The 26,885-nt window shown below is 39.3% G+C and overlaps 1 protein-coding gene and 1 non-coding gene across 3 annotated transcripts; both read right to left on the bottom strand.

The window, feature by feature from the left end:
* Positions 1-1,959: 1,959 nt before the first annotated feature.
* Positions 1,960-26,481, bottom strand: GSKIP (GSK3B interacting protein). 2 transcript variants are annotated; one of them, XM_002825085.6, is made up of 4 exons: positions 26,366-26,481; positions 9,493-9,593; positions 6,745-7,003; positions 1,960-3,724 (listed from the first exon to the last, which is right to left on the bottom strand). In XM_002825085.6, exons 3-4 carry the CDS (start codon positions 7,000-7,002, stop codon positions 3,563-3,565), a joined length of 420 nt encoding a protein of 139 aa, XP_002825131.1. In that variant the 5' UTR covers position 7,003; positions 9,493-9,593; positions 26,366-26,481; the 3' UTR covers positions 1,960-3,562. The 2 variants fall into 2 exon arrangements, with proteins under 2 accessions (XP_002825131.1, XP_009247743.1); XM_009249468.4 differs by lacking the exon at positions 9,493-9,593 and having other exon boundaries at positions 26,366-26,448.
* Positions 4,436-4,627, bottom strand: LOC112128958 (U2 spliceosomal RNA). Its single transcript, XR_002911396.2, has one exon. It is a non-coding gene; the product is annotated as a U2 spliceosomal RNA (small nuclear RNA).
* Positions 26,482-26,885: the final 404 nt, after the last annotated feature.

Raw genomic sequence — 26,885 nt, 5'->3', positions numbered from 1 at the left:
GCCACCACACCCAGTTACTTTTTGTATTTTCAGTAGCGATGGTTTCACCATGTTGGCCAGGCTGGTCTCAAACTCCTGATCTCAGGTGACTCACCCACCTCAACCTCCCAAAGTGCTGGGATTACAGGTGTGAGCCACCACACCCAGGCCAGAGATTCTACTAATTCTAGTATACCAACTAACATGTTTCCTTTGTTATTCTTTCCCTCTTTTAAAATCAGTTTTCATATAAACACAAAGTTAATGTGATGGTTTTTGTTAACAAGTACTGTATGGGGACAGCTGGTGGAGTCAGAAGACCTAGGTTCTGATCCAACTGCACTGCTCACAGGCAGTTGCTGAGCAAGTCGCTCAATCTATCTCACCTGTATCATCCAGAAAATAAAGGGATTGGAAAACAAGTTCTGAAGTCAATGTGGCACCTATCAGAATCTCAGTGTTTTCTTACTATGTTCCTCAACATTCAAACAACACATTTTATGTTTTTGAACACCGGGGAGAAAACAGCACAGTGTGCAATAGAAGAAGCTAATGGTTGTAAGTACATTAGTAGCAGCCTAACCTGGAGGAAAGGTGGGAAGAGTGTCATGGGAAATGAGGTGTGCACTCTTCTCTTCATAATCATACTGCCTCTTCAAGGATCCTGGGAGCAGATACAACTCAGCAAGGCTTGGTGCTTTTGCTAGACAGCCTCTAGCTAGCTTAAACCCCACATCTATTGCATTTCCTGCTTCTAATTAGTACATACAAGCTAATGTATAAAATGTGAAAAAGTATTAAGAAAATGAAATTACCTATTTTATCACCTAGTGATGACTACTAACAGCCTATTTTTTGTTACATATATAATTACTTTTCAAAACACAGTATGTATAGTTTTATATCCTTTTTTTGTGTAGCATAATTTTTTCCCATTGCCATTTTTTCATGATTTTTAGTGGCTGCATATTTTTCCATCAAAAGATGTAGCATCACTTTACCACTCTTTAGAGCCTTCGCAATTTTTCATTAGGGGAAATGAACATCCTTATATACTAGTTTTTTTTGCTGAATCATTTCCCTATGCTAGGTTGCTAGTATATTACCAATTCAGAAGTTATAAACTTTGTAAAGGAATTACCAATGTTTCCAGAAAGATTTCAACAATATACACTCCAATAGAATGTAAGAGCGCTTCTTCATTAAATCCTTACTGGTATTAAATTTAAATAAGAATCACAAAATTAGGTGAAATGACCCAATCACTTAAAATTTTTCTTTCTTGAGTTAATGGTTGGGTTGGACCTCTTTCAAGTAGTTACTGACATCTATTTTTTTTTGAGTTGACCATATTATTTGCCCACTGTTTGCATTTTTTCTTCCTATTGATTTTTAAGAGTTATTTATATAAAAGTTTTTTTTTTCTTTTTTCTTTAGAAGTGAAATCAAGGCTTAATTTATCTGGTTAAGTTTTACAATTTTCATTTTCATTTTTTTTTTTTTTAAGAGACAGGATCTTGTTCTGTCATCCAAGCTGGAGTGCAGTGGCACGATCGTAGCTCACTGCAGTCTCCAATTCCTGGGCTCAAGCAATCTTCCTGCTTCAGCTTTCCTAATAGCTAGGACTGCAGGTGTGTGTCACCAAGCCATGCTTTTATAATTTTGTAGAAATGGGATCTATGTTGCGCAGGCTGGTCTTGCACTCCTGGCCTCAAGTGATCCTCCTGCCTGGGCCTCCCAAACCACTGGAATTGCAAGTGTGAGCCACGACACCTGGCCTATCTGCTGGTTAAGTTCTTCAAACGGACCAAGTAAAATGAGGTTTTAATATCTAGATTCTCATGTATATCTGTGTAGTTTTATTAATGTCTTCTCCTCTTGTTCCTCATTCCTCTTTCATAGTAATAACAAGAGAAAGCTCACTTCAGTCACTTCAAATCCAAATGTAACAATGCAGAATTAAAAAATGGAAACAAGCTCTTGGAATTAATCATTTATCACAAAATGAACAATTTCAATTCTTAAACATACAATCACTTTTCTTCATACTAACTCAAAATGAGTAAACAGAATTTTATTCAAACTTTACAAATATCATTTACATTTAGCCTGAGATTAAGCATGAGAAAGTTCAACCTGAAGTTAGACTTCATTGCCCAGTTAAGCATCTGAAAATAAAGCTGAGAATGAACATACATCGTCAAATAAAGCATTCCAATGAAGTCTGGCAATGAATTGTGACACAAACTGAACTTTAATTTGCTCTGGTCCACATGATCTTCAGAGCCTAAAAGTTCCTATTTTTTAATAATGATGGAAAAATATCTGCAAATGACAAATGCATGAAGGTGTGACCAGATGCAAAATTTTAGTTCAACATTTCTACAGCAGCTGCTTTAGGTGACCATTAAAAAACAACTCCCCAATCCTTATTGTTCAACATGTACTTGAAAACATGCGGCAGCATGGTACAGTTTATTAAATTTATAAATATCAGTACCTGTAATAAAATATAAAATACTGACGATCCCTTTTTCAAATATTAAGTCTCTGAATGCTTCATTCATCCTTTGGTTTCAAACCCATACAATGCACTCATATTACATTGTAGATTTCGAATGGAGACAGAACACTGTACATCTGTTGGGGAAGGTGGGGTGCTGTGGGAATACTAAAGCACTACATCATAGAAAGTAAACGTTGAAGCAAAAATACTTTCTGAATATATACTGTACATTATGTAAACACACATTCAGAATAAGAATCAACACAGGCCAAAATATTGTTTTCTAGGAAACCAGAATCTTCTTTCTTTTAAATCACACACTGAAGATGCTTTTTGTTAAGAAAAAGAATGAAGTCTGTTCCTGTATTTGCTTATGTGCTTAGATATCTTGGAAATGGGTAATTATTACATTCATTTGCTAACGGTTTATCCTCTGCTTAGTTGGCTGGCTGTTGCAAACATGGAATACAGAACTATTTCAGTCCCTGTTTTTCATTTAATACTAGTTAAGTAATATATAATTAATTCATCTTTATTAATCCATTATTAGTAATATAAGTAGATTAAGTGAAGCAGTGAATTTCAAAATTTGTGCAGGGCAAACTAGTTGATAATTTGTTTCCAATAAGGCTAGTAGCAATTAATTACTACAAAGTTTGTCCAAGCTAGTATTGAACCCCTGATTTAGCAGGCTGAATCAAAGTGTATAGTTAGGTACTTCTAATTCCTCTATTACTGTGCAAATCTAGAATTTCCTTTGTAAAAGACAGTGCTGGCAGCATCAAAGCCCTGTAATAGTATGAAATACTGATTAGGATTTGAAATGAAGAGATATTATATGAAGACATGTGAATGTCTTAATGATGGTATCATAGCAATGGCCTCAGAATTCCCTTACTGAAACAGAAACTAAGACAAATCATTATTCAATAATCTTCTGAGCCAAAAGCCTAAGTTGGAAGCAAGTGATAAAAACGCAAAACCAAAGATGCATTTTCTATGACCATATGCAAGAATTTTAAGCTTTATATCAACATTCTGTACCAGCACCAGCCCCTCTGAAAGGAAAAAGTGTAGTCATGACTGTCCATCCCTTTTCAAAGCTTCCAGTCTTTGAAGCAGTGCGTTTCCAAATGCTTCTCGGTAGGCGGGGCTGAGTGTATCCAACAAGGAGTAGACTGTTTCATGGTAGGGAGTCTGTAAATGATCATCCACCTGGTCAAAAGCATAGCCTACCACCTACAAGGGAAATGCAACAGTGAATTCATTAGTTTTCATGTTGGTACAGAAAGCAAAATCCAAGTGTTTACGTGAGTAATCATCCTTTCAAAAAAATAAATTATTTCTTTTCCTAGCCACTAGACCACCAGATACATGGGTAACTGAGTGAAACTATTTCTCAAAGTCAGAGTATGCACATTTTAAATACAACCTTTAATACTTCAGCAACTTATAATATATAACACAGAAACACCACTAAAATGCTCCCTATAGAATTTTCTTCAACATTTAAAAGGTTTTACTTAGAAGGTCAAGGAAATGCAGAGAAAGAATTTGAAAAGCTACACAAAAACGGTATTTCATTTTCATATTCTAAAACATGCATCTATTATTTACCCCATTTAATTCCACATATATTGAGGGTCTACTATATTAAGTACTATAATAGGTAATATATCATCAGTTCATATTTTTATAATTATTTTTCACTACTTTTATAAACAATTCTAGAAATTATTCCTAATAATTTAGTTTTAATAATTAGTTGTTAATTTTAATAACTGTTTTATTAATAATTGGTTTAATAGTTTATTAGTTTTAATAACTCTTTAGCTTTATTATTAGTAATCTGAAAGGCCACTTTCACCTAATATATTTCTTATCTGACGGGGAATAAATGCTCAACTCTGTGAGATAAAAGAGAATGTTAATGTGTTTTCTTTTTCTTGGTAGGGGTACAGTGTTTCTGGAGGTATCTGCAATACCAGGTCGATGTGTGAAGTGAACGGAGCAAGAGCCCATTCTATCCCCCTGCTCCAAAAATCCATTTAATATATTGTCCTTGGATAGAGGACATAACAGATATTAAACTGATAAGAAGAGATACTCCAATTGATCTTAGGCAAAAGGCTGACAGGTGATTTTTTTTTTTTCCCTGTGAACACAGCTACAACTTTCCTTTTTGACAAGATTATAAGGTATATCATGGTTCACCAGCACAACATAGGGCAAAATTAATTTAGTTTTTGCTGACTTAAGTTTGTAAATTCCCTATATAAATCCTAAATTTTTTTGACATCTATTTAAGCCACAGGAGGTGAAAGTTTGTGTCAGAAATAGAAGCTGGTTTTTTTTTTTTTAATGAAAAGCAGAGGCAGACACCTAAGGAAAATGAATCACACCTCTTCAGATCCATGCTCGATTACTGCACTCTCTATAGTGGAGTACAGTTCAGTTTGCCTTCTTCCTCTTATCCCTGCTAGACTGTGATCTTCCTGGTAGACAGGGATCATGTCTTATTCATGGTTTGATTTTCAATTGCTGACACAGGATAGTTGCTCAAAAAATGTTAACTGAATCAGACTGAAAAACAAACAAATATCTGAGCACCTACTATATGTCAGGTTTTACAAATGGTTCAGATCCTTTTGTATCATACAGTCATATAATCATTCCCTAAATCGTTTTAAGTTTTTTTAAACTCCAAGTTATAGATTAAGAAGCAGGAGCTCTTTCAGGGGTAGACAGACTCACCCAAGATCATTTCAATTCACAGTTAAGACTGCTGACTCTCTGATCAGAACTCCTTCTACCTCTCCACAGCCAACTTAGAATTAACCAACACAAGACAGAATTAGCTTATTAATTCTGTCATTTATCTCTACTTCTGATTTAAGATTCACCTTTAAATACTCTGAACTTTTAGTACAAATTTAAGGATGTGAAAAGAAGTGCACAAAAATTAGTTAATTCAGGTACTATGCTTAAAGCTAAGCAGCTATCTTTGCAGCAGCTGTGAAGGAACTGAGGGTAGTACAGATGCTGGCCTTGCAATTTGCTCCATCAAGGAATATACTGTATACACGACTCATCTTCAGCAAACTGAATCCAGTGAAGTAAAGAGATGTTTATGTACTTAATATCATGAGACATTCTTACTTGCTTAGGTAGGCCTTGCTCACCACCTTATGATAAGGTACAATTACTTTGAACAAATATAGAAACACAGAAATGTATGACATTTTCTAAGACTGAAGATTCACTGATTAGTAAGGTTAAAACTAGATTTTAGATTTTCTAATGTCTATCCCTTTGTTCAGTAGGTCAAAGATTTTATAACAGTTTTTTTTTCTTTTTTTAAAACAGGGTCTGTGTACCTAGGCTGGAGTATAGTGGCCCAATCCTAGCTCACTGCAACCTCGAACTCACAGGCCCCCTCCTAAGCCTCCCAGGTAGCTGGATTACAGGCAAGTGCTGCCATGTTGGGTTAATTAACAAAAAATATATTGTAGAAACACGGTCTTGCCATGTTGCCCAGGCTGGTCTTGAACTCCTGGCCTAAAATGATCCTACCAGCTTGGCCTCCCTAAGTGCTGGGATTACAGGTAAGAGCCCGCAGGTCTGGCCTATAGTTTTTTCTTTTTTAATTAAAAGTTGCTCTCAGGTGATGTTTTCTACTATTCTAAACTCATGATTTTGGTTTAAAGAATGGAAAGGTTAATCTGCCTAGAAAAGCTCTCATAATAAAGAGACACTCATAATAAAGGGTTAATGGGACACTCTTGGAAATCTGGGGGCGGAATGTTCTGCTCTGATTTATTTCTGATATAAGAGTTGGAAAACAGTGTTGTCAAGTATGTTATTTTAACAGAAGAGACATTTTCAAGAGGTTGACGAAAATCTTTTCAACACAGTGACTGCAAAACCCATTCAATGCAAAGAATGTATGTGTAATTTTGGTGAACACATTTAGCTATAGATGAGAAATAAATTAGTCACGATTTAAACATGGGGTCATGATTAAAACAAAGTCATGCCCTGCAAATCAAATGTTTTTCAAAAAAATTCTGTTTCCCCGTATCGATCAAAAGCTTTAAAATTAATAAAAATTTCTAGGTTAAAAGTTTTTCTTAAAAAAATTTGGAAGCTACTGAATATCCAGTTCTCTTTTAACACTCTTCCCCTCCCCACTACCCCTCTTTTTGATAAAGTGGTAAAGACATAAATAATTATTTTTTCTAAAAAGAAAAGTGAATTACCTTGAGCCCTGCTTCAGTGAGTTCTAGGCAATATCTGTTTCTTTCCTTTGTTTCCACATTGATATAGGCCACATCATCTGCACACCGCAGGCTTTTCGAGACAAACATGTTGTTAACAGCAAAGAGAACATCATTTACAACTGCTTCCGCTTCTAGCCTCATGTCTTTCATGTCAGTTCCTTCAAAACCGTTAAGCTCTGAACCTTCTTCAAATCCTGACATACTGCTCAGCTCCATGGGATTACAGTCTGTTTCCATTCTGTAAAAACAAAAAAAGCAGTTATAAAATTTGTTTATAGAAAGACATTCAAACTACTACATTTGATTAAAATTAGCTATGCCTTACAATTGCTACGTAGTATAAAACACTAGCTAACAATTTTTAGGAAAAATACTATCTAAAAACATTTCTAGTGGTTTTTCACACCAAATCACAGACACCCATAGATTTTCAAAAAAAGAATCTCCCTTCTCCACTTACCCACAACAGGTCAATTTCCATATTGATAAGCATTTAGAATATTGTGTTTTTTAGCTATTTTGAATAATGCCTCAGTAACAATCCTAGTACATATTTTAAAATGTATAATTATTTCTCTAGGACAGATATTTAGGACTGAAATTGCTGAGTCAAAGGACATACTTGTTTTAACTTTTAATAGATACCATCAATTTACCCTTCAAAAAAACAAAAAAAGAGAGTATGACTTATACTTTACCAATAGAATATGAGGGACTGTACTCTTTTTTACCTCTTTCCAATTCTTTTAAATTTTTGCCAATTTAAGAGGCAAAGAACGATAGCTCATTGTTGTAATATGTATTTCCTTGAGTAAACATCTGTTTGGATGTTTAAAGGGTATTTTTAGTTCTAAGATCATACAGTTGCAATAAGCAGAAATGGAAATAAATCTAAATTGCATGAAATCAGAGCGCAAGTCTTTACCTACCACAGTATACTACCTCTCAGTAGTTCCTTTTATGACTTCTGGATTGGGGTTCTGCTCTAGGCCTTCCCCATACCATGATTACATTTTAAAAATCCCCTAAATTCTCGTCGTATCTGAATTTAACTCATCCATCTGGAATTTATTTTGCACAACTTTATTTTCCAAATGGATAGCCAACTGTACCAATACCATTTACTGAATAACTCATCTTTTCACCATTAATTTGAACTGACCCAAATGTTATATTTTGAAAATTATTATTTCTAATTTCTCATGCTAACTTGATCCAATATTACTGCCAGGCTGCTATGTGGTTTTAGCTTTTCTTCTGTAACTGGGGTTAAAAAAGATCTTCCTGGCTATACGTATTGTTAAAATTTGAAATGTATGAATGAGAAAAGTTAATTAATGTGAAGGTGCTTTGGAATGTACAAAAGGCTTTACAGAACAAGTTATGGTGAGCTATTGTGCTTTCTTTTTGCTTGGCAGGTTTTAAAAGTAAAGTTTCACTTCTCTGATATGGATTAAGCATCTGCTGTCGTGAATGAAGCATAACTCTTCACTCACTTACATATTCAATCAACATTCATTTCCTATCTACTTGGGCACTGTGGTCAAGGTCTAGTCCCACCCCCTCACCACACTGGAGTTAGATTAGACTGGTAATAAACTCATCGTATTTTAAGAGACAAGGTCTCACCATGTTGCCCAGGCTGGCGTGCAGTAGTTATTCACAGGTGTGATCACTGTGCACTATAGCCTAGAACTCCTGAGCTCAAGCCATCCTACTACCTCAGCCACCTGAGTAGTTGAGACTACAGGCTCAAGCCACCACACCTGGCCCTTAAATGCATTTTCAGAAGGAGTCTCAATTTTTGTCTGACAATATGGACAATTTTTATGGGCATTTATTTAAACCACTGATCTGGTACATTGCACAGTCCATCACTATTTCCAAGTTATGCCCTATTTGTGTAATATTCAAAATCCTTCAAGATAGTGACATTCAAAATCCTTTAAGCTAGTCATTAGAATTACCTGTAAGAGCTTATAAAATTACAGATACATTTTCCTCACTGCAGAAAAACAAAATAAAAATCTCTGGAAGACGAGTTATTTTTTTCAGAGCTCCTGAGTGATTTTGCTGTGCAGCCACTGCTCTAAATTATCAGCAAAAATCTTAAGAAGCTGGAGTTCCTACAGCTGAATGTCATTTGCACATTACAAAAGTCAGAACTACTTGCTGAATGCAATTTATAATAACATATGTAAAGCTATTTCAAAAAATTACATAGCAAATGTATAATGTATTCCTCCAATCCCATTTCAATTAATAATATGTTTTAAAGACTCTTTATCTTGTCTCTCATAGCACTTTACAGAATTAGTCACTCGCTACAAACAACAGAAGTTAATTATAAAATTACCAATTATTGCTGGAGCAATCTGTTGGATAACTGAAAGCTCAGATTGACTTATTATATAGGAAAAAAAATTTGGCTTTTCAAATTTTACCTTATTCCAAAACTAATCAGTATACTGCTCAAGATTATATTTGGTCTTATATATACAAAATGAGCCCTTTCTTTTTTACATAGTTTTGAAGATTTAGAAATGACTACTATAAATCTCTTGACATCATGAATATCAAACATCTTAATTCTGCTTAAGTTATCAAGTACTTCAATTAGAGATGTCAGAAATAATGATCATTACATAAAAAGATGTTTATATGAGAAAGTTTTACATTTATAAAGCTTTTTTTTAAAGCAAGAGTGTAATTCATTGCAATTAGGACCTTGATGATGCAGAAAGATCAAGAATCCAGTACTTGAAGAGAAGAAATCCTCACAGGTCAGTGAAGTAGGTCACCAAACAGTTGTGATAATCAGCACCGAGCTGCAAAAAAGAGGAAGACACCTTTCCTAAGACTGAACTTTTAAGACACTTTCCCTGAAATGTCTTTGAATAACATACAATTTAGAACTTTTGATGATACATATAAATTAATGGAGCATTACAGAAATAACATTTTTAGCTATTATTTTAAGGTATGATTACAACTTGTTTTTTGTTGGTTGAAACAGGTTCTTGATTATTTACCAATATCCTTTTCCCTGCCTATGACCACCCATGTTTTCCAAGGGCAACCATAATGCTCCCTTCCCGTACTAAGTAAAGTAACCAAGCAATTTGGCTGAGATTGACTCCAATCCCCAGATACAGACTCTTCAAACTAATTAATACATGAAATTCTTCCTGGTCACTTTATTTTTTTGAGACAGAGTCTCGCTCTGTTGCCCAGGCTGGAGTGCAGTGCCATGATCTCGGCTTACTGCAACCTCTGCCTCCTGGGTTCAAGCGATTCTCCCGCCTCAGCCTCCCGAGTAGCTGGGATTACAGGCCCGGCTAATTTTTGTATTTTTAGCCAAGACAAGGTTTCACCATGTTGGCCAGGCTTGTCTTGAACTCCTGACCTCAAGCAATCCGCCTGCTCAGCCTCCCAAAGTGCTGGGCTTACAGGCATGAGCCACTGCGCCCAGCCTTCTTGGTCACTTTAATCAGAATAGTTCAGTCACAGCACACAGCTCAAGCTGTTCCAAGTAGCCATGTTGAGATGGGGCCACTAGCCCAAGCATGACGCTGACAACAGAAAAACACAGAGCCAAGAGATTCACAGAGAAATGTGGCCAGCGCCCATGCTGGTTTCCCAGGATTTGCACTTTTCAGTTATCGGAGCCAACAAATTCCTATTATCTTACGGGCAACAGAAAGCATTCTATTGGATTTAGGAGTCTACCCATAATGAAAGGCAGTGATTGATTTAGCTCTACAACAGCCCTATGAAGGTAAAAAGGTTTAGAAAATGGAGCTCAGATGATGATGATGAATATTTTTGTGCCTGCCATGCAGAAAGTGCTTAATAAAAGCTTTGTAGAATCTGGATATCAATTAGTTTCCTATTGCTACTATAATAAATTACCAAATTAGTGGCTTCAAATAGCACACACTTATTCTCTTACAGTTCTGGAGATGAGAAGTCTAAAAGCAAGATGTCAGCAGGTCTGTATTCCTTCTAGAGGCTTCAGGAAGGAATCTGTTTCCTTACCTTTTCTAACTTCTAGAGGCCATCTGAATCCCTCAGCTTATGGTACCTTCCTCATCTTTAACATATATAAAAACATTCAAATGACTTCTTTTTCTGCTCTTCCTTTTTTTTTGGAGAGTTATTTATTTACGAGGCAAGATCTTGCTGTCGCCTAGGCCATAGTGCAGTGGCACAATCTCGGGCTCAAATGATCCTCCCACTAGTCCCATCTAGTTGGGACTGCAGGTTGGTGCCATCAAGCCCGGGTGATTCTATTTTTTGGAGGGACAGGGTCTTCCTGTGTTTACCCAGGCTAGTCTTGAACTCCTGGGATCCAGCAATCCTCCTGCCTTGGTCTCCCACAATGCTGGGATTACAGGTGTGAGCCACTGCGCTTGGCCATAATTTATTTTCAGTGAACACATTTGATGGACAACATAAGGTGCTAGGCAGTTTACATGCTTCTCTTAAAAGGAAGCCTAGAGTACTTGCCAAGCCCATTGCCTTCTCTGGAAAGGTTTCTGAATCATAGGTTTCATGCTTTATATTTTAATTCCAGCATCATCATAGCAACATGTACTGGGGATGGGTATTTCAATTAAAGGCACCATCTCAAGGTTGGCAAGGGGTTTATTTATGTCCCAAGTCAAGAGCTTTGTCCAACTACTTCCGGATGGTGGTCTAGCTAATCAGATGCTCTCTCAAGGAGTTTGAAAAGAGCCAAAAACCATGAAGTCAGTTAGCTGGTGATGACAGGAGTTACAGAGGCAGAGCAGTGAGCAGCTAGGTTGCTATGTTGACGGACACTTGAGAAGCAGCTTCCACACTTTGGATTATGTACCCCAGAAAGTAAAAAAATTTTGAGCAGACACCTTATTATAAGCATTTATATAAATATTCTACCACAATTAAAATATTTAAGACATATATACATTTAAACAGAAGGTAAAGATGGAATATAGATATATTTTCTACTCAATGGATTATCTGTGTACCTGACTAGAAGCCTGTACCATTGAGGATGAGAAAATACACGCGCCCATTTCAGTGAAGGAACAACCACTAGAATTACTATCGACACTTTAGAACTTCCATCAGGTTACCAGAATGGTTGACTCATCAATGTGAATCCTGTAAAAATCTTTGCTTTCCCTTTTTGTACACAAAACAATTTATCATCATATAAGAAATTCTAGATGAATAGAACTTTCTGTGATGATGGAAATGTTCTTTATTGTTGCCCTCCAATACAGCAGCTAATAGCCATCTGAAGTTTGGCTACTGTGATGGAGAAATTGAATTAAAAATTTATTTAATTTTGGTTCATTTAAATTTAAATAGCTAGTGGCCACTGTATCAGATGGCACAGGTCTAGACCTCTGTGAAAACTTGCAGATAGTATAATAAGCAGAGTTTATACTAAGGTTGAAAAATCTCAGCAGATGTAAAGGCACTGAATCAAACTTTATATATGAGTAGCAAAATTTGGAACTTGAGATATAATTGAATCCTAATTACTATATGTAAAGGAATCAATCATCATTGTTTCAAATAGTAAAAACTAATGAATCATTATCCTATGTTTTATAATCTTGTCTACTTGGATTCTAAGTTTATTAATCAAATATCATAATCCACTCTGTACCTACATATCCGACTTTTTTTTAAGCACTAGAATACTAATAAAAGATGTCTACTGGTAGCTTGCAGTCTAATTTGGGAAAGAAGACAGGCACATGAAATATTTGCACAAATATTAATGCCATACACACACATCATAATCATTCTCCCCAAATGTACTTAATTGTGAGTGGCAGATAATTATAGACAACAATGATATGTCTTGGTCCTACTACAAACTCTATCACTAAACTTGTATGAACCTGAGTTGGTCATACAATCTCATTGGTCTTACGGAGTTCTCATCTACAAAATAAGGTAAATAGGCAGAAAATTCTTTACTCTTCTAAGAGTTTTGACATTCTATAATCTATGATGTAGTGGTTAGTTATGATGGGGCTTGACTAAGGGTACAGGTCAGTCAAAACTGGTCTGGAATGAGCATGAATAAAGAGTTATAAATAAGCAAAAAGGTCTTGAGAGTTGTGAAAAATTCTGCGTAGGGAATAGCATAAGCAAAGGTCAGCACAGGGTGTGGCAAAACTAGTCGGGCTAAAATACAAGGATATGCAGTGCAGGGATGGCCCAATTTGACAGCATGCTGACACCTAGAGAGAGGAATTTGATTTTGATATAACAGGCTGTTTTACGGTCTTGGGAATGGAAATACAAATGTCTTTTTATTTAATATGGGTTTCTTACTGGCAGTATGTAGTGTGGTCCTGCTTTTTTATCCATCTGGCAACCTCTTTTAATTGGGGTGTGCTATTAGTATACTTGTCCCCTCCAAAACTCATGTTGAAATTCAATTTCCAATGCAACGTGGCAGCACCAAAAAGTGAAGCCTTAAGAGGTAACTGGGTCATGAGTGCTGTACCCAAAGAGTGGATTAATCCATTTATGGATTAATAGTTTAATGGGTTATCATGGAAGTAGAACTGGTGGCTCTGTAAGAAGAGGGGGAAAGACTTGAGCCAGCACATTCAGCCCCCTCGCCATGTGATGCCCTGTGCCACCTCAGGACTCTGCAGAGTCCCCACCAGCAAGAAGGCCCTCTCCAAATGTGGCCCCTCTACCTTGGACTTCTCAGCCTCCATTACTATAAGAAATAAATTTCTTTTCTTTATAAATTTTCGAGTTTCAGGTATTCTGTTATAAGCAACCGAAAATGGACTAAGGGTGTTTAGACCACTTACATTTAATTTGATTACTGTAATTATTGATATAGTTGAGTGTGAATTTTCTATCTTGCTATTTGTTTTCTTTTAGTCCCATCTTTTACTCCCTTTTCCTTATTTTCCTCCTTGCTTTTGAATTAACCACTTTGTAGGATTCTATTTTATATCTTTTGGTTCTTATTAACTATATTTTTGTTGTATGTTTTTGGTGGTTGCTTTAAAGCTTATAGTATACATCTTTATCACAATGTACCTCCAATTAATACTATACTACTTCATGTATACGAACTTTACAAAACACTACTATATAGCATTTGCTATTTTTGTCACATATTTTACTTCTATATAAATTATAAACTTCATCATAATGTTATTATTCTTGCTTTAAACAGTCAATTATTTTTCAGAGAGATTTAGGTAATAAGTATTTTATATGTAATATATAATTACCATTTTTTGTGCTCCTTCATTTGTACTGAGCTATATCTACATGTATTATCTGTATCATTTTCCTTCTGCCTGAATAACTTCTGTCAACATTTCCTGTAGTGTAGGTCTGCTGTTGATGAATCCTTTCATCTTTCCTATGTCTGAACTAGTCTCCCTTTCACCTTCATTTGTGAAAGATGTTTTTGCTGGGTAGAGAATCCTAGGTTGACAGTTTTTTTTTCTTTCAAGTCTTTAAATATGTTTCTTGGATGCAGTAGCATACACCTGCAGTCCCGGCTATTTGGGAGTCTAAGGTGGAAGAACTGCTTGAGCTCAGTTCATGACCAGCCTGGGCAAAATAGTAAGAGCCTGTGTCTCTAAAATAAAAAAATTAAAAAGATGTTTCTCGACTATCACACCTTGCTTGTTTCCCATGAGACATTTGATGTCACTGTTATCTTTGTTCCTCTTGATGTAGTTTTTTCATGCTTCTTTCCCTTAGGTTTCATTGAGATTCTGGAATCTGTAGGTTTACAGTTTTCAACAAATTTGGAAAATTTTTTGGCCATTATTTCTTCAAACATTTATGTGTCCCTACCCTCTTTGGGGACTCTAATTTTATGTATATTAGTCCAAGTGAAGGTATCCTATTCCTCACTGCTGTATTTATTTTTTTCACTGTTTCATTTTGAATTGTTTATTGATATGTCTTCAAGTTTGTTAATCTTTTCAGTACCTATTTGTGTCTTTTAATCTTTTAAACATATTTTCCATGTCTTTGCTTAATTTGCTCAATCTTTTTTCTAGCTTTTTGAACATACAAAATACAGCCATAATAAGTGTTATAATGTCCTGCCTACTAATTTCAACTATTATTTCTGGGTTACTCTCAATGGACAGATTTTTCTTCTCAATTGTAGGTTATATTCTGCTGCTCTGCATGCCTGGTCATTTCTGACTGGATGCCAGACATTGTGAATGTGGTGCTCAATGTTTTTATATTATTTTAAATATTATTGAATTCATTTGGTTAGACGCATGGTGAGAAAAAATTTAAAAAGTAATAAATATTGTTGAGCATTGTCTTGGGAGGTAGTTATCTGGAAACAGCTTGATCTTTCTGGGTCTTGCTTTTAGACAAGATCTGCATTTAATCTCTAGTTAATTCTGTCCCATTACAGAGGCAAAACCTTTCTGAGTACTCTACCCAATGCCCTATGAATTACGAGGGTTTCTATTCTGCGTGATAAGAATGGGAATTATCCCTGGTCCTGCTTTAGCTCAGAAAATTGTTTCCTCTAATTCTTTTTTTTTTAATGGAAGAACAGAAATGATTATTAAACACATGAAAATACACTCACAGTTAGAAATCACAGAAATAATTAAAATGAGGTAACATTTAACATCTTGCAGATCAGTAAAACATTTTCCTTTTTGAGTCTATGCATAAAAAATTTTCTAAATCAAGTATTATTGAGGATGCAGAACAGAGAACATTTAGACACTGAGTGGGAGTATAAACTGGCACAACACTTTGGAAAATGATTTGATATTATCCAATAAAGATGAAGATCCAGCAATTTAGTCTCCAAAGAAATGAGGAGATGTATAATTTTCATATCACCTCTGCTTCAGAAAGTCCCAAACTGAGTATCCTCCTTTTTTTTGAGACAGTCTCGCTCTGTCACCCAGGCTGGAGTACAGTGGTGCTATCTCAGTTCCCTGCAATCTGGGCCTCCTGGGTTAATGCCATTCTCCTTCCTCAGCCTCCTGAGTAGCTGGGATTACAAGCGGCCACCACCGTGCCTGGCTAATTTTTGTATTTTTAGTAGAGACGGGGTCTCATCATGTTGGTCAGGCTGGTCTCAAACTCTTGACCTCAAGTGATCCACCTACCTCAGCCTCCGAAGTGTTGGGATTACAGGCGTGAGCTACAGCACCTGGCCCCTCCTCTCATTCTTTTTGGTAGTTCTTTCCCCAGCCTAGGGCAGTGAACTCACATCCATGAATTAGTATTCAGCTGCAGGCTGGAGGGAGACCGTGTGTATATCTTCACAGTCCTTGCTTTCTGTGAAGCTATTTACTTTCTAGTACTCTGTCCTAGCTGCCTTGGCCTTCTTGGGTTTCCAGCTCTATGTCCTCAATTCAGGGAGACCATCAGGCTTTACCTGGATTTTTCTTTCCAGTGCCATGCCTGGCTCTAGGCAATACAATAGGGCAACAGGCTCACCATATTTGTGTGATGCTTCTCAGGGATCACCTATACTACTCTGAACCAACTTTTACCATCTTGTTGTTTGTTTCATTAATGAATTAAATGCATTTTGACACATGCTCACCATATGTTTTATGAGACCCATGTTTTTAACTTAAAAAATTTTATTTTATTACTACTTTGAAGACTTAGTCCTCTAAAATTCAGCTCAGACAAACCTATTTCAGGATTGTGTATCTGCTCTCAAGATGGTCAATCACTGTATCTTCCCGAACAGCATCTCTGCTTTGGTACTGCTGTACTTAAGCCTCATGGCAAATAATTTTTGTGTCTATACTACTACAGACCCATGAAGATGGGAGCCTGTGATATACACATCACCAGCACAGTGTCTGCCATAAAGCAGGACTTCATTGAATATTTCCTGAACGAATAAAACAGAGAAAATTCGAACTCTCTGCTTCTCAAGTGTGATACTCGGCTCTGTGACAAGGACTATACAAAGACTCAGGACAAACATGGCAGATATTCTTGGAAAATACACATCACTGTTACTATATCAATATCAGGAAATATTACACAACTGCCTAGAATTTTAATGAAAAAGTACACAAATGTTTGGATGTCTCAAGCCATATCCTCTTTAGGTTATACCCCTATGCGTCTAGGGTTTCCTTTGCCTCTAAAAGGTACATTCGAGTGAGGAATATTGGCATGAAAAATACATTTTAGAAGTATAGCCCTAACCCAAGGAATTAATTCAACAAGATGAAAATTTCAGGCACTGTGTCTGGCAGTATAAAGTTAACAAGCAGAGGCAGGAGCTGGTAAAAGGATACAAGGTTAGGGCTGAGTTAGGCCTTCTCTAAGTTTTTGCAACTCTTTCCACTTCAGTTATGCTATTGCTCTTTGTTAAAAATTGTTGATAGTTTTGGCTGGGTGTGGTGGCCCACACCTGTAATCCCAACACTTTGGGAGGCTGAGGCAGGTGGATCACTCGAGGTCAGGAGTTTGCGACCAGTCTGGCCAACATGGCGAAACCCCATCTCTACTAAAAATAGAAAAAATTAGCCGGGTGTGGTGGCACGTGCCTATAATCCCAGCTACTGGGGAGGCTGAGGCGGGAGAATCTCTTGAACCTGAGAGGCAGAGGCTGCAGTGAGCTGAGATTGTGCCAGTGTACTCCAGCCTGGGTGACAGAGTGAGACTCTGTCTCAAAAAAAAAAAGAAACAAAAAAGATTGTTGATAGCTTTAATTTTTTAATATTCTAATTTTCCTACGGTGAAAAGAAAATGATTATGTTTTCAATAAGAAAAAACAATTTAAAAATTGCAGTCTTTTGGAAAGTATAGGGTGTAGGAAGCAGAAATCTTTTTCTTAGAGAAGTCAGGTTATTATTCAGACACTTAAAATAACTGGTAGCATCAGTTACAAATAAAACAAGAGTTCTGAATTTATCTGCATTTCCAACAACTGTTTTGAAAGTAAAGATGAATAAAGTTTATTAATTATTATCAGCAAGATTTAGAATTTAGGCAAAGCTAAAACTCAATTTAACCTGTTTTCTGTAACACATAACATTTAATCTGTTTTCAATAGCTTACAGACATATATATTTGTTTTGAAATAAAACATTTTAATTCAGAATCATGTGTAGTATCACAAATATAAAGTATTTGTAATTCAAGTAAGAATGGCTATTTTCCCATTTATACACTGCTTTATAAAATTATTCTGCACCCCATTTTCAGCAATAACACAGACATATTTATATTCTAGTAATTATAAATCTAGACAACAGAATTGTGCTTATCTTAGTCTCTCTGTATTGCTGTAAAGAAATATGTGAGGCTGGGTAATTTATAAAGAAAAGAGGTTTATCTGGCTCATGGTTCCACAGGCTGTACACGAAGCACAGTGCCAGCATTTGCAACGGCCTCCAGCTGCTTCCACTCGTGGTGGAAGGGGAGCCAGTGTGTGAAGATCACACAGTGAGAAAGGGTGGAGGTGGGGGAGATAGACAGATAGGTAGGTAGATAGAGAGCAGAAGACTCCAGGCTCTTTTCAACAACCAGTTCTGTCAGAAACTGAGAGTGAAAACTCACTCATTCCTGGGAGAAAGACACCGAGCCATTCATGAGAGAGCCACACCTCTCCCACCTCAAACTGGCCCCCCTACCCCACCCTGCCCCAATCCCCTGACCCAAACAGCTCTCACCACGCCCCATCTCCAACAGTGGGGATCATATTTTGACAAAAGACTTCATGGGGCCAAACAAACCATATCCAAACCATAGCCTTCCACTCCTCGCTTCTCAAATCTGGTGTCCTTCTCACATTCAAAATACAACCATTCCATCCCAATAGTCCCCAAGTCTTAACTTGTTCTAGCACCAACTCAAAAGTCCAAATTCTTATCTGAGACTCAAGGCAAGATCCTTACAGCTATAAGCTTGTGAAGTAAAAAACCAAGTTGTTTACTTCCAAGATAGAATGATGGAACAGTCATTGGATAAATGCTGTTTTCCAAAGGGAGAAACTGGCCAACAGAAAAGGGTAAGAGGCTCCATGAGAATCTGAAGCCCATCAGGGCAGACATTAAACCTTCAAGTTCCAAAATCTCCTTTGAGCATGTCCTGCATCCTGGCACAGTGGTGTGAGGGGTGGGCTCCCAAGGCTTTGGGCAGTCTCATCCCTTTGGCTCTGCTGGGTGCAGCTCATGTGGCTGCTCTCATGAGTTGGAGTCAAATGCCTGAGGCTTTTCCAGGATGAGGGTGCACACTGCCAGTGGCTGTGCAATTCTGTGGTCCCCATGGCATACCTGTTCCCACAGCTCTACTAGTCAATACCGCAGTGGAGGCTCTCCACTGGGGCTCCAACACCACATTTCTGCTTGGCAATGTCCTAGCAGAGTCTTTCTGTGATACCTAGGCCTTCTGATACATCCTCTAAAATCTAGGTGGAAGCTGCCAAGCCTCTGCCACTTTTGCATTCTGTGCCCTGAAGTCCTAACAACACATAGAAGCTGCAAACATATACAGCTTGCAGCTTGAGCTGAGTACCTGGAGCCCTTTGAAACAGAACTGGAGCTGGAGCAACCAGGATGCAGGGAGCAGCATTCCAAGGTGGCACAGGACAGTTGCGTCCACGGCTTTGACTGTGGCAACCATTCTTGTCTTCTAGGCTTCTGGACTTGCGATGAGAGGGACAGCCTAGGAGATTTCTGAAATGCCTTGAGGGCCTTTTCCCCATTGTCTTGGCTATTAGCACCTGGCTCCCTTTTATCTGAACTGGATTCTTCTCCTGAAATGCTCTTTCCTTCTGTAACAAAAGGCCAGGCTGCACATTTTCCCATATTTTTATGCTCTGCTTTCCTTTTAAATTCCAACTTTAGGTCATTCCTTCCCTCCCATATTTGATTGTAAGCTGTTAAAAGCAGCCACACCACTTCTTGAACCCTTTGCTGCTTAGACATTTCTTCTACCAGATACTACAGGTCATCACTCAAGTTGGGCCTTCCACAAAGCCCTAGGGCATGGAGGCAATGCAGCCAAGTTCTTTGCTACAGTGTAACAAGGGTGATGTTTGCTCCAGTTCCCAATAAGATCCTCATTTCCATCTGAGCTCTCCTCAGCATGGCCTTTACTGTCTATATTTCTATCAGCATTTTGGTCACAACCATTTAACCAATCTCTAAGAAGTTCCAAACATTCTTTCATCTTCCTGTTTTCTGAGCCCTTCAAGCTCTTTCAACCTCTGCCCATTACCCAGTTCTAAAGCTGCTTCCGCATTTTCAGGTCTCTTTATATCAACACCCCACTCTCAGTACCAATTTTCTACCTTAGATGCTTCCACTCATGAGAGAAGGGGAGCTAGGATATGCAGATCACATGGTGAAGGAAGGAAGGAGGGAGGGAAGGAGGGGAAGTGAGAGAGATAAAGGGAGTAGGGGAGAGGGAGGGAGACAGATATATAGAGAGATACAGAGAGAAATCCATTCATGAGGGATCCATCCCCATGATCCAAACACCTCCCACCAGGATTCACCTCTAACACCGGGGATCGAATTTCAACATGAGGTTTGGTGGGGCCAAACGATATCCAAACCATAGCAGTGCTTTTGTTGATTAAGGAGAGAACTCAGAAGAAAGAAATATACAGGGTTAATTTGAGTTTTTACAAACTGTAAATAAGCAGCAACACTGGCTGGGTGCTGTGGCTCATGCCTGTAATCCCAGCACTTTGGGAGGCCAAGGTGGGTGGATTGCTTGAGTCCAGGAGTTCGAGACCAGCCTGGGCAACATGGTGAAACCCTGTCTCTACAAAAAAATACAAAAAGTAGTGGCACAAGCCTGTAGTCCCAGCTACTTAGGGGCTGAGGTAGGAGGAATGGTTGAACCTGGGAGGTTGAGGCTACAATGAGCTATCGCACCACTGCACTCCAGTCTGAGTGACAAAGTGAGACTCTGTCTCAAAAAAAAAAAAAAAAAAAAAGAGTAGCAATACAACCTTGTAAACCTTTCCTTCGAAACCAGAAACTGTAAATGAGACTCTAGGAAAAGACACCCAAAAATGGAATGTAAAAAAAATAAAAATAAATAAAAATCCAGGTATTACAGTTTATTTCTATATAATCCTCTAGGAAATAAGTATTACTTGGCACTATATTTAAAGTACATTCTAACAAACATAAATCAATATCTACAGAGACATAAAATAGAAAACCTCACTGCTTTCCATTTAAACTCCAAATTGGTTCTCTACCAGATCCTGAGCAATATTCTGTTTCTAGCAAAGAGACAAAAATTGGAATACTTGACAATTGCTATTATTTATTCTGTAGATTGTATCACCTGATGTAAGTTTCCATAAATGATTCCTTAAAACATCATACATAAATTATTTAGGAACCAGCTCTTTCTCCATAATTTTTGGGCGACATTCGGGTGTTTGTGTTTTTGGAGGATTCATAAAACTGGTTATTATGACACTGATTACTAAATCGTTTATTCTTTACTTCCTAATTTATTAGACTATTTTGTTTCATTACGAGTTCAGAGCATCAAAGAGCTTTGTCCTTGATGACAAAAAAACGGGCAAAGACAGTCATATACTTAGCCTGACAAAAGAACAGTCCCAGAAAGATTTCAAGAACATTACAGAGTGCAAATTTTCACTTTGAAAGTCTGACCTTTCAGTTGACATTGTTAACAGTCAGCTGAGGACAGGATACAATATCTTAATCATGATTACCTTTATTTGTATCACACACTACAACCTGGTAAATCCTCTCAATATGAACAAGGGGCCAGGAAGGTGTGATGGTTAACAGGCTCTCAAGCAGACTGACTAGGACTAGAATTTTAGCTTGGCCACTTAATTTACTCTGGGACTTGGAAAAAGATATTTTAATCTTTCTCAGTTACACATTCCTCCTCTTTAAAATGATGTTAAAATAGCATCTACCTTTAAGTGATATTGAGAGAACTAAATGAATGAATACATGGAAAGTGCTTAGAACTGTGCTGGGCAAACAGCTAAAGAAATATAATCTATTATATTAAAAGTATTTAACACTATCTTTCAAGAAGAAAGCCTGGTCCTGAAGCTCAAGCCATGTGGCTCCAAGTTAGGTGCTCTTTACATTATGTGGGGGATTGGCTGCTGCTGTGTTGTACAATTCCTCCAAGAGCCGTGAGGCATGGAGCCCTGACAGCGTATTCCTGTTACCTCAGGTGCAAGTCATAAAAAAAGGTCAAATACATCTCCTTGGCTTTTCTTTCATTTCCCATGTTAACGTATTTTTCTGAAGGACGATTATTCTGACATGACCCATTTAGCCTCTGGCATACAGCCTCTCACCTGTCACTTCAAAGTTTTATATAATTCTTAATAAGCTGACAATATTCGGTTGGGTAATTATTTTCTTCTTTAAAATTTATTATTATTTTTTGAAATAGGGTCTTGCTCTGGCACCAAGGCTGGTTTCAAACTCCTGGTCTCAGGTGATCCTTCCGGCCTTGGCCTTCCAAAGTGCTGGGATTACAGGGGGCACGTCACCACACCTGACCAGGGTAATTATTTTCATCTTCCTCAATTAATGCAAGGTGTTAACATTTTGTGACAGGTACTTTGACAAAACACAAAAATGGCACTGTGATTTGGGATGAGTTTGTACCCTATTGTAGCCAAAGATATCATAATGACAGGTCCTAAACCTTAACATTTATACTGAATTTCTCCTAGAAAGCATAAAGTTTACAAGGCGACACACAATACTCTGAATAGAGCATATTTGTTACTGCAAAACCTTCGTTTTAATTTTCCTTTCTGATATTTGAAATTGCAGGCACTCTATGGATAGCCCGAATGCAATTCTATGTTGAAAAAGGAAACCACTTATTTATTTATTTATTTTTTTTAATTTTTTTTTCTTTTATTATTATATTATACTTTAGGTTTTATGGTACATGTGCGCAATGTGCAGGTAAGTTACATATGTATACATGTGCCATGCTGGTGCGCTGCACCCACCAACTCGTCATCTAGCATTAGGTATATCTCCCAATGCTATCCCTCCCCCCTCCCCCCACCCCACAACAGTCCCCGAAGTGTGATGTTCCCCTTCCTGTGTCCATGTGTTCTCATTGTTCAATTCCCACCTATGAGTGAGAATATGCGGTGTTTGGTTTTTTGTTCTTGCGATAGTTTACTGAGAATGATGATTTCCAATTTCATCCATGTCCCTACAAAGGACATGAACTCATCATTTTTTATGGCTGCATAGTATTCCATGGTGTATATGTGCCACATTTTCTTAATCCAGTCTATCATTGTTGGACATTTGGGTTGGTTCCAAGTCTTTGCTATTGTGAATAATGCCGCAATAAACATACATGTGCATGTGTCTTTACAGCAGCATGATTTATAGTCCTTTGGGTATATACCCAGTAATGGGATGGCTGGGTCGAATGGAATTTCTAGTTCTAGATCCCTGAGGAATCGCCACACTGACTTCCACAAGGGTTGAACTAGTTTACAGTCCCACCAACAGTGTAAAAGTGTTTCTATTTCTCCACATCCTCTCCAGCACCTGTTGTTTCCTGACTTTTTAATGATTGCCATTCTAACTGGTGTGAGATGGTATCTCATTGTGGTTTTGATTTGCATTTCTTTGATGGCCAGTGATGGTGAGCATTTTTTCATGTGTCTTTTGGCTGCATAAATGTCTTCTTTTGAGAAGTGTCTGTTCATGTCCTTCGCCCACTTTTTGATGGGGTTGTTTGTTTTTTTCTTGTAAATTTGTTGGAGTTCATTGTAGATTCTGGATATTAGCCCTTTGTCAGATGAGTAGGTTGCGAAAATTTTCTCCCATTTTGTAGGTTGCCTGTTCACTCTGATGGTAGTTTCTTTTGCTGGAAACCACTTATTTAATAGCTGCTGAAAGAAGCCCAAATTGTATCTATTTGTCAGAAGTCTATTTCAAACCTTCCAAAGCCTATTCTAATTTCTTGCAAGATCCCACCTTTGACTTTTCATACCATCTTGCTTGTATTCCTTTTATGGTAAATATTAGAATTATTATTTACAAACATGTCTTATCTTCAAAATATATCCAGAATCCAACTGCTTCTAACTAATCATTTTCACTACTACCGCTTTGGTCCAAACCACTGTCATCTTTTCCTTGGATTATGGCGATATCCTTCTAACAGGTTTTGTTGTTTTCACTCTGGCCCTCCCACTTCCACACCAGACTATTCTTAACACAGCAGTTAGCATGATCCATAGAAACTTAGGCCATACTATGTCACTCCTCTCCTAAATCCACCTCACCCAGAGTAAAGGCCAAAGTTCTTTTTATTTTTTTAAGATAAGAGTCTCACTCTGTTGCCCAGGCTGGAGTGCAGTGGAACAATCTCGGCTCACTGCAACCTCCACCTCCCGGGTTCAAGCGATTCTCCTGCCTCAGCCTCCCAAGTAGCTGGGATTACAGGTGCACGCCACCACACCTGACTGATTTTTTATATATTTTTGGTAAAGACAGGGTTTCACCATGTTGGCCATGCTAGTCTTGAACTCCTGACCTCAAGTGATCTGCCCACCTCGGCCTCCCAAAATGCTGGGATTACAGGAGTGAGCCACCGTGCCCGGCTCCATAGTTCTTGTCAATGGCCTACAAGGCCCTACATGATGTGCTTCCTCTGCGCACCCCCACCCCCCAACTGCCCAGCTTCTACTTTTTCCTTCACTCACTCCTGATGTTCCCTAAACTCATCAAGCATTCTCCCGTGACAGGGCGTTGCACTTGCTGTTCCCCTTGCGTGGAAAACAACTCTTCCAGATATACATGTACCTCACTTCCCAGCTTTCTCCAAGTTTCTCCAAGCTAAAATGTAATCTTATTAAATAAGAGAATTTCTCTTACCATCTCACATAAAAATGGCAAGTCCCTTCTCTCTTCCCCATCTCCACTCCCTTTACATTGCTTTCATTTTTCCAACATCCCTTATCACCACAAAGCATATTATTCACTCATTTATTGTATGTTTCTCCTCCCTTCAATAAAATGTAAGTTCCAGGAAGGAAGAGACTTATCTGTTCACTGCTGTATCCCCAATACCTAGAACAGTGCTTGGCACACAGAAGGCAATCAATAAATATTTACTGAATAAATGAACAAACTTCCACTTTATTATTTTTATTTTTGAGAGAAAGGGTCTTGCCCTGTGGTTCAGGCTGGAGTGCAGTGGCATGATCGTAGCTCGTACGATCCTTTCTGATATTTGAAATTGCAGGCACTCTATGGATAGCCTCAATCCAATTCTGCAGCCTCAAACTCCTGGGCTCAAGCGATCCTTCCGCCTCAGCCTTCACAAGCAGGCACCACCATGCTTCCACTTTAGAACATAAACTCCTTGAAGGTTCGGCCTGATTCTTGACACTGTTCACATCATCAACTGTGGTGACTTTCATTTAATGGACGTTAACAAATATTTTTGAATGAAGAGCAAGGGAATCTAAGTTACTGAGAATACTTGGGATAAGTCTACAAAGAATAAGGGAAATCAACAATCCAAGCAACTGCATACAGAGTACCCTGGTTCTAAAACGAAAAGGTGGTTGTGGAAAGGGGAACCAGATGTTTCTCCACCTACCAATATTTTGGGCTGTATTTCCAAGGCATTCATTAAAGTTGCCGAGAAAGTAAACATTTCACTCCTTAAACTGGTCGTCTTAATTCACTGTGATTAAACAGCTGTATGTTTCAGGACTCTGTTCAGGTTCGTGCCCTACTCATATCATTTAATCTTCCTAACAAGTCCATGCACGTAAGATTTTAATCCGCTCACACTCGGCAAAGGAGGCAACGTGGGCTCGGGGAGGGCAGTGGCCGCTTAAAGTGGCTGGCCGGCTAATAGGTGTCAGTGCCGGGATTCTAACCCAGGACATCTGGCTTCTGGGCCATCGAACACCCGCACCCAGGCCTTTCAAGGTTGACTTAACTTAACAGCCGGCTCCGCCTCTGCAGGAGTTACCTCCCAAAAGGCAGAAATACGACTGCGCAGACTGCCAGAACAGCCCAAGTTCTTCACCCAGGTTCCCGCGGGGTCAGGAGCCTTTAGCATTTCTCAAGGAATGCAGTTTTACCCACAGATGCTTCGAAAACCCAAGTTTCCTGATCGTTGGTATGACACACCCAGGATTAAGCGAGCGTATGCGAGAAGCGCTCTGCAAACCGCCAGGCGAACGGCAACGAAGAAGCTGCTTCGGAAACAATACCTGAATGAGGCGGGGGCCGAAGAACTTGCTGACAATGGGCACCGGTCAATGCTCGGGTGCGGGCGGGGATGCTCGAGAAGGGCTCCAGTCCTCCCAGCGGAGACGGCGGAGCCCCAAGTGTGCTTTTCCGGGGCGCCGAGGTCTGAGGGGGGCCGGGAGAGTCAGGCCGGCCAGACCGGCCCCCAGACCCCTCTTAACACGGGTGCGGGGCCCCTGCAGCCTGCCGCCCCTGTCGGCCCAGCCCGCTGCATGGCGTCGCGTCCCCATCCGGAAGGCCCGACGGCCCGCCAGCGCCCCGAGCCCCTAGCCCTTCTCGGGGGCCGCCCCTCGCCCGCAGCCACCCCGGCTGCCGCTCACCTGCGCGCCCGGCGTCCTCTTCTTTCTCCCTCCGGAGGCGACTGGAGCCGACCGGCGGTGCCGCCCCCTCCCTCCCCGCCTTCACCCGCCCCGCCCCCTCGGAGCCGGAACTGCTCCAGCCCCCGCCCTTCTGCCCGCCTTCCGCGGCCCCCAGTGTGGCGTCACTTCCGCCAGCGCCCGGCGGCGCGCCGGGAGTCTGGGTCTCGCGAACGCGCCAGGAGCGTCCCTACAGCCGGGAACGCGCCTCGCGGATGACAACAAATTCGTCGCGCGGCGGCAGTGGAGGTGTCTGCCTCAGTCCCTGCCGCCTCCTCTCGCGCTCTCTTGCACTCTCTCCGAGCCGGCTGGGACCCTCCTTGGAAGTCCCCTGGCCTGGGGCCCGGAGGAGGCTTCTGCGTCTTGCCTCCGCCAGGCCCAGCGCGAGCGGCGCGGCGCCGGCGATGGGGTCTCCCTGAGGGACTCCCGGCGCCAAATAGGGATGGACGGGCCGCCCCAGGCTTAGGCCCCGCCGCGGCCTGGA

Source organism: Pongo abelii, chromosome 15 (genome assembly GCF_028885655.2).
Source record: "Pongo abelii isolate AG06213 chromosome 15, NHGRI_mPonAbe1-v2.0_pri, whole genome shotgun sequence".
In the NCBI taxonomy this organism is placed as follows: Eukaryota; Metazoa; Chordata; class Mammalia; order Primates; family Hominidae; genus Pongo; species Pongo abelii.
This window is presented reverse-complemented; position numbering and strand designations above follow the sequence as displayed.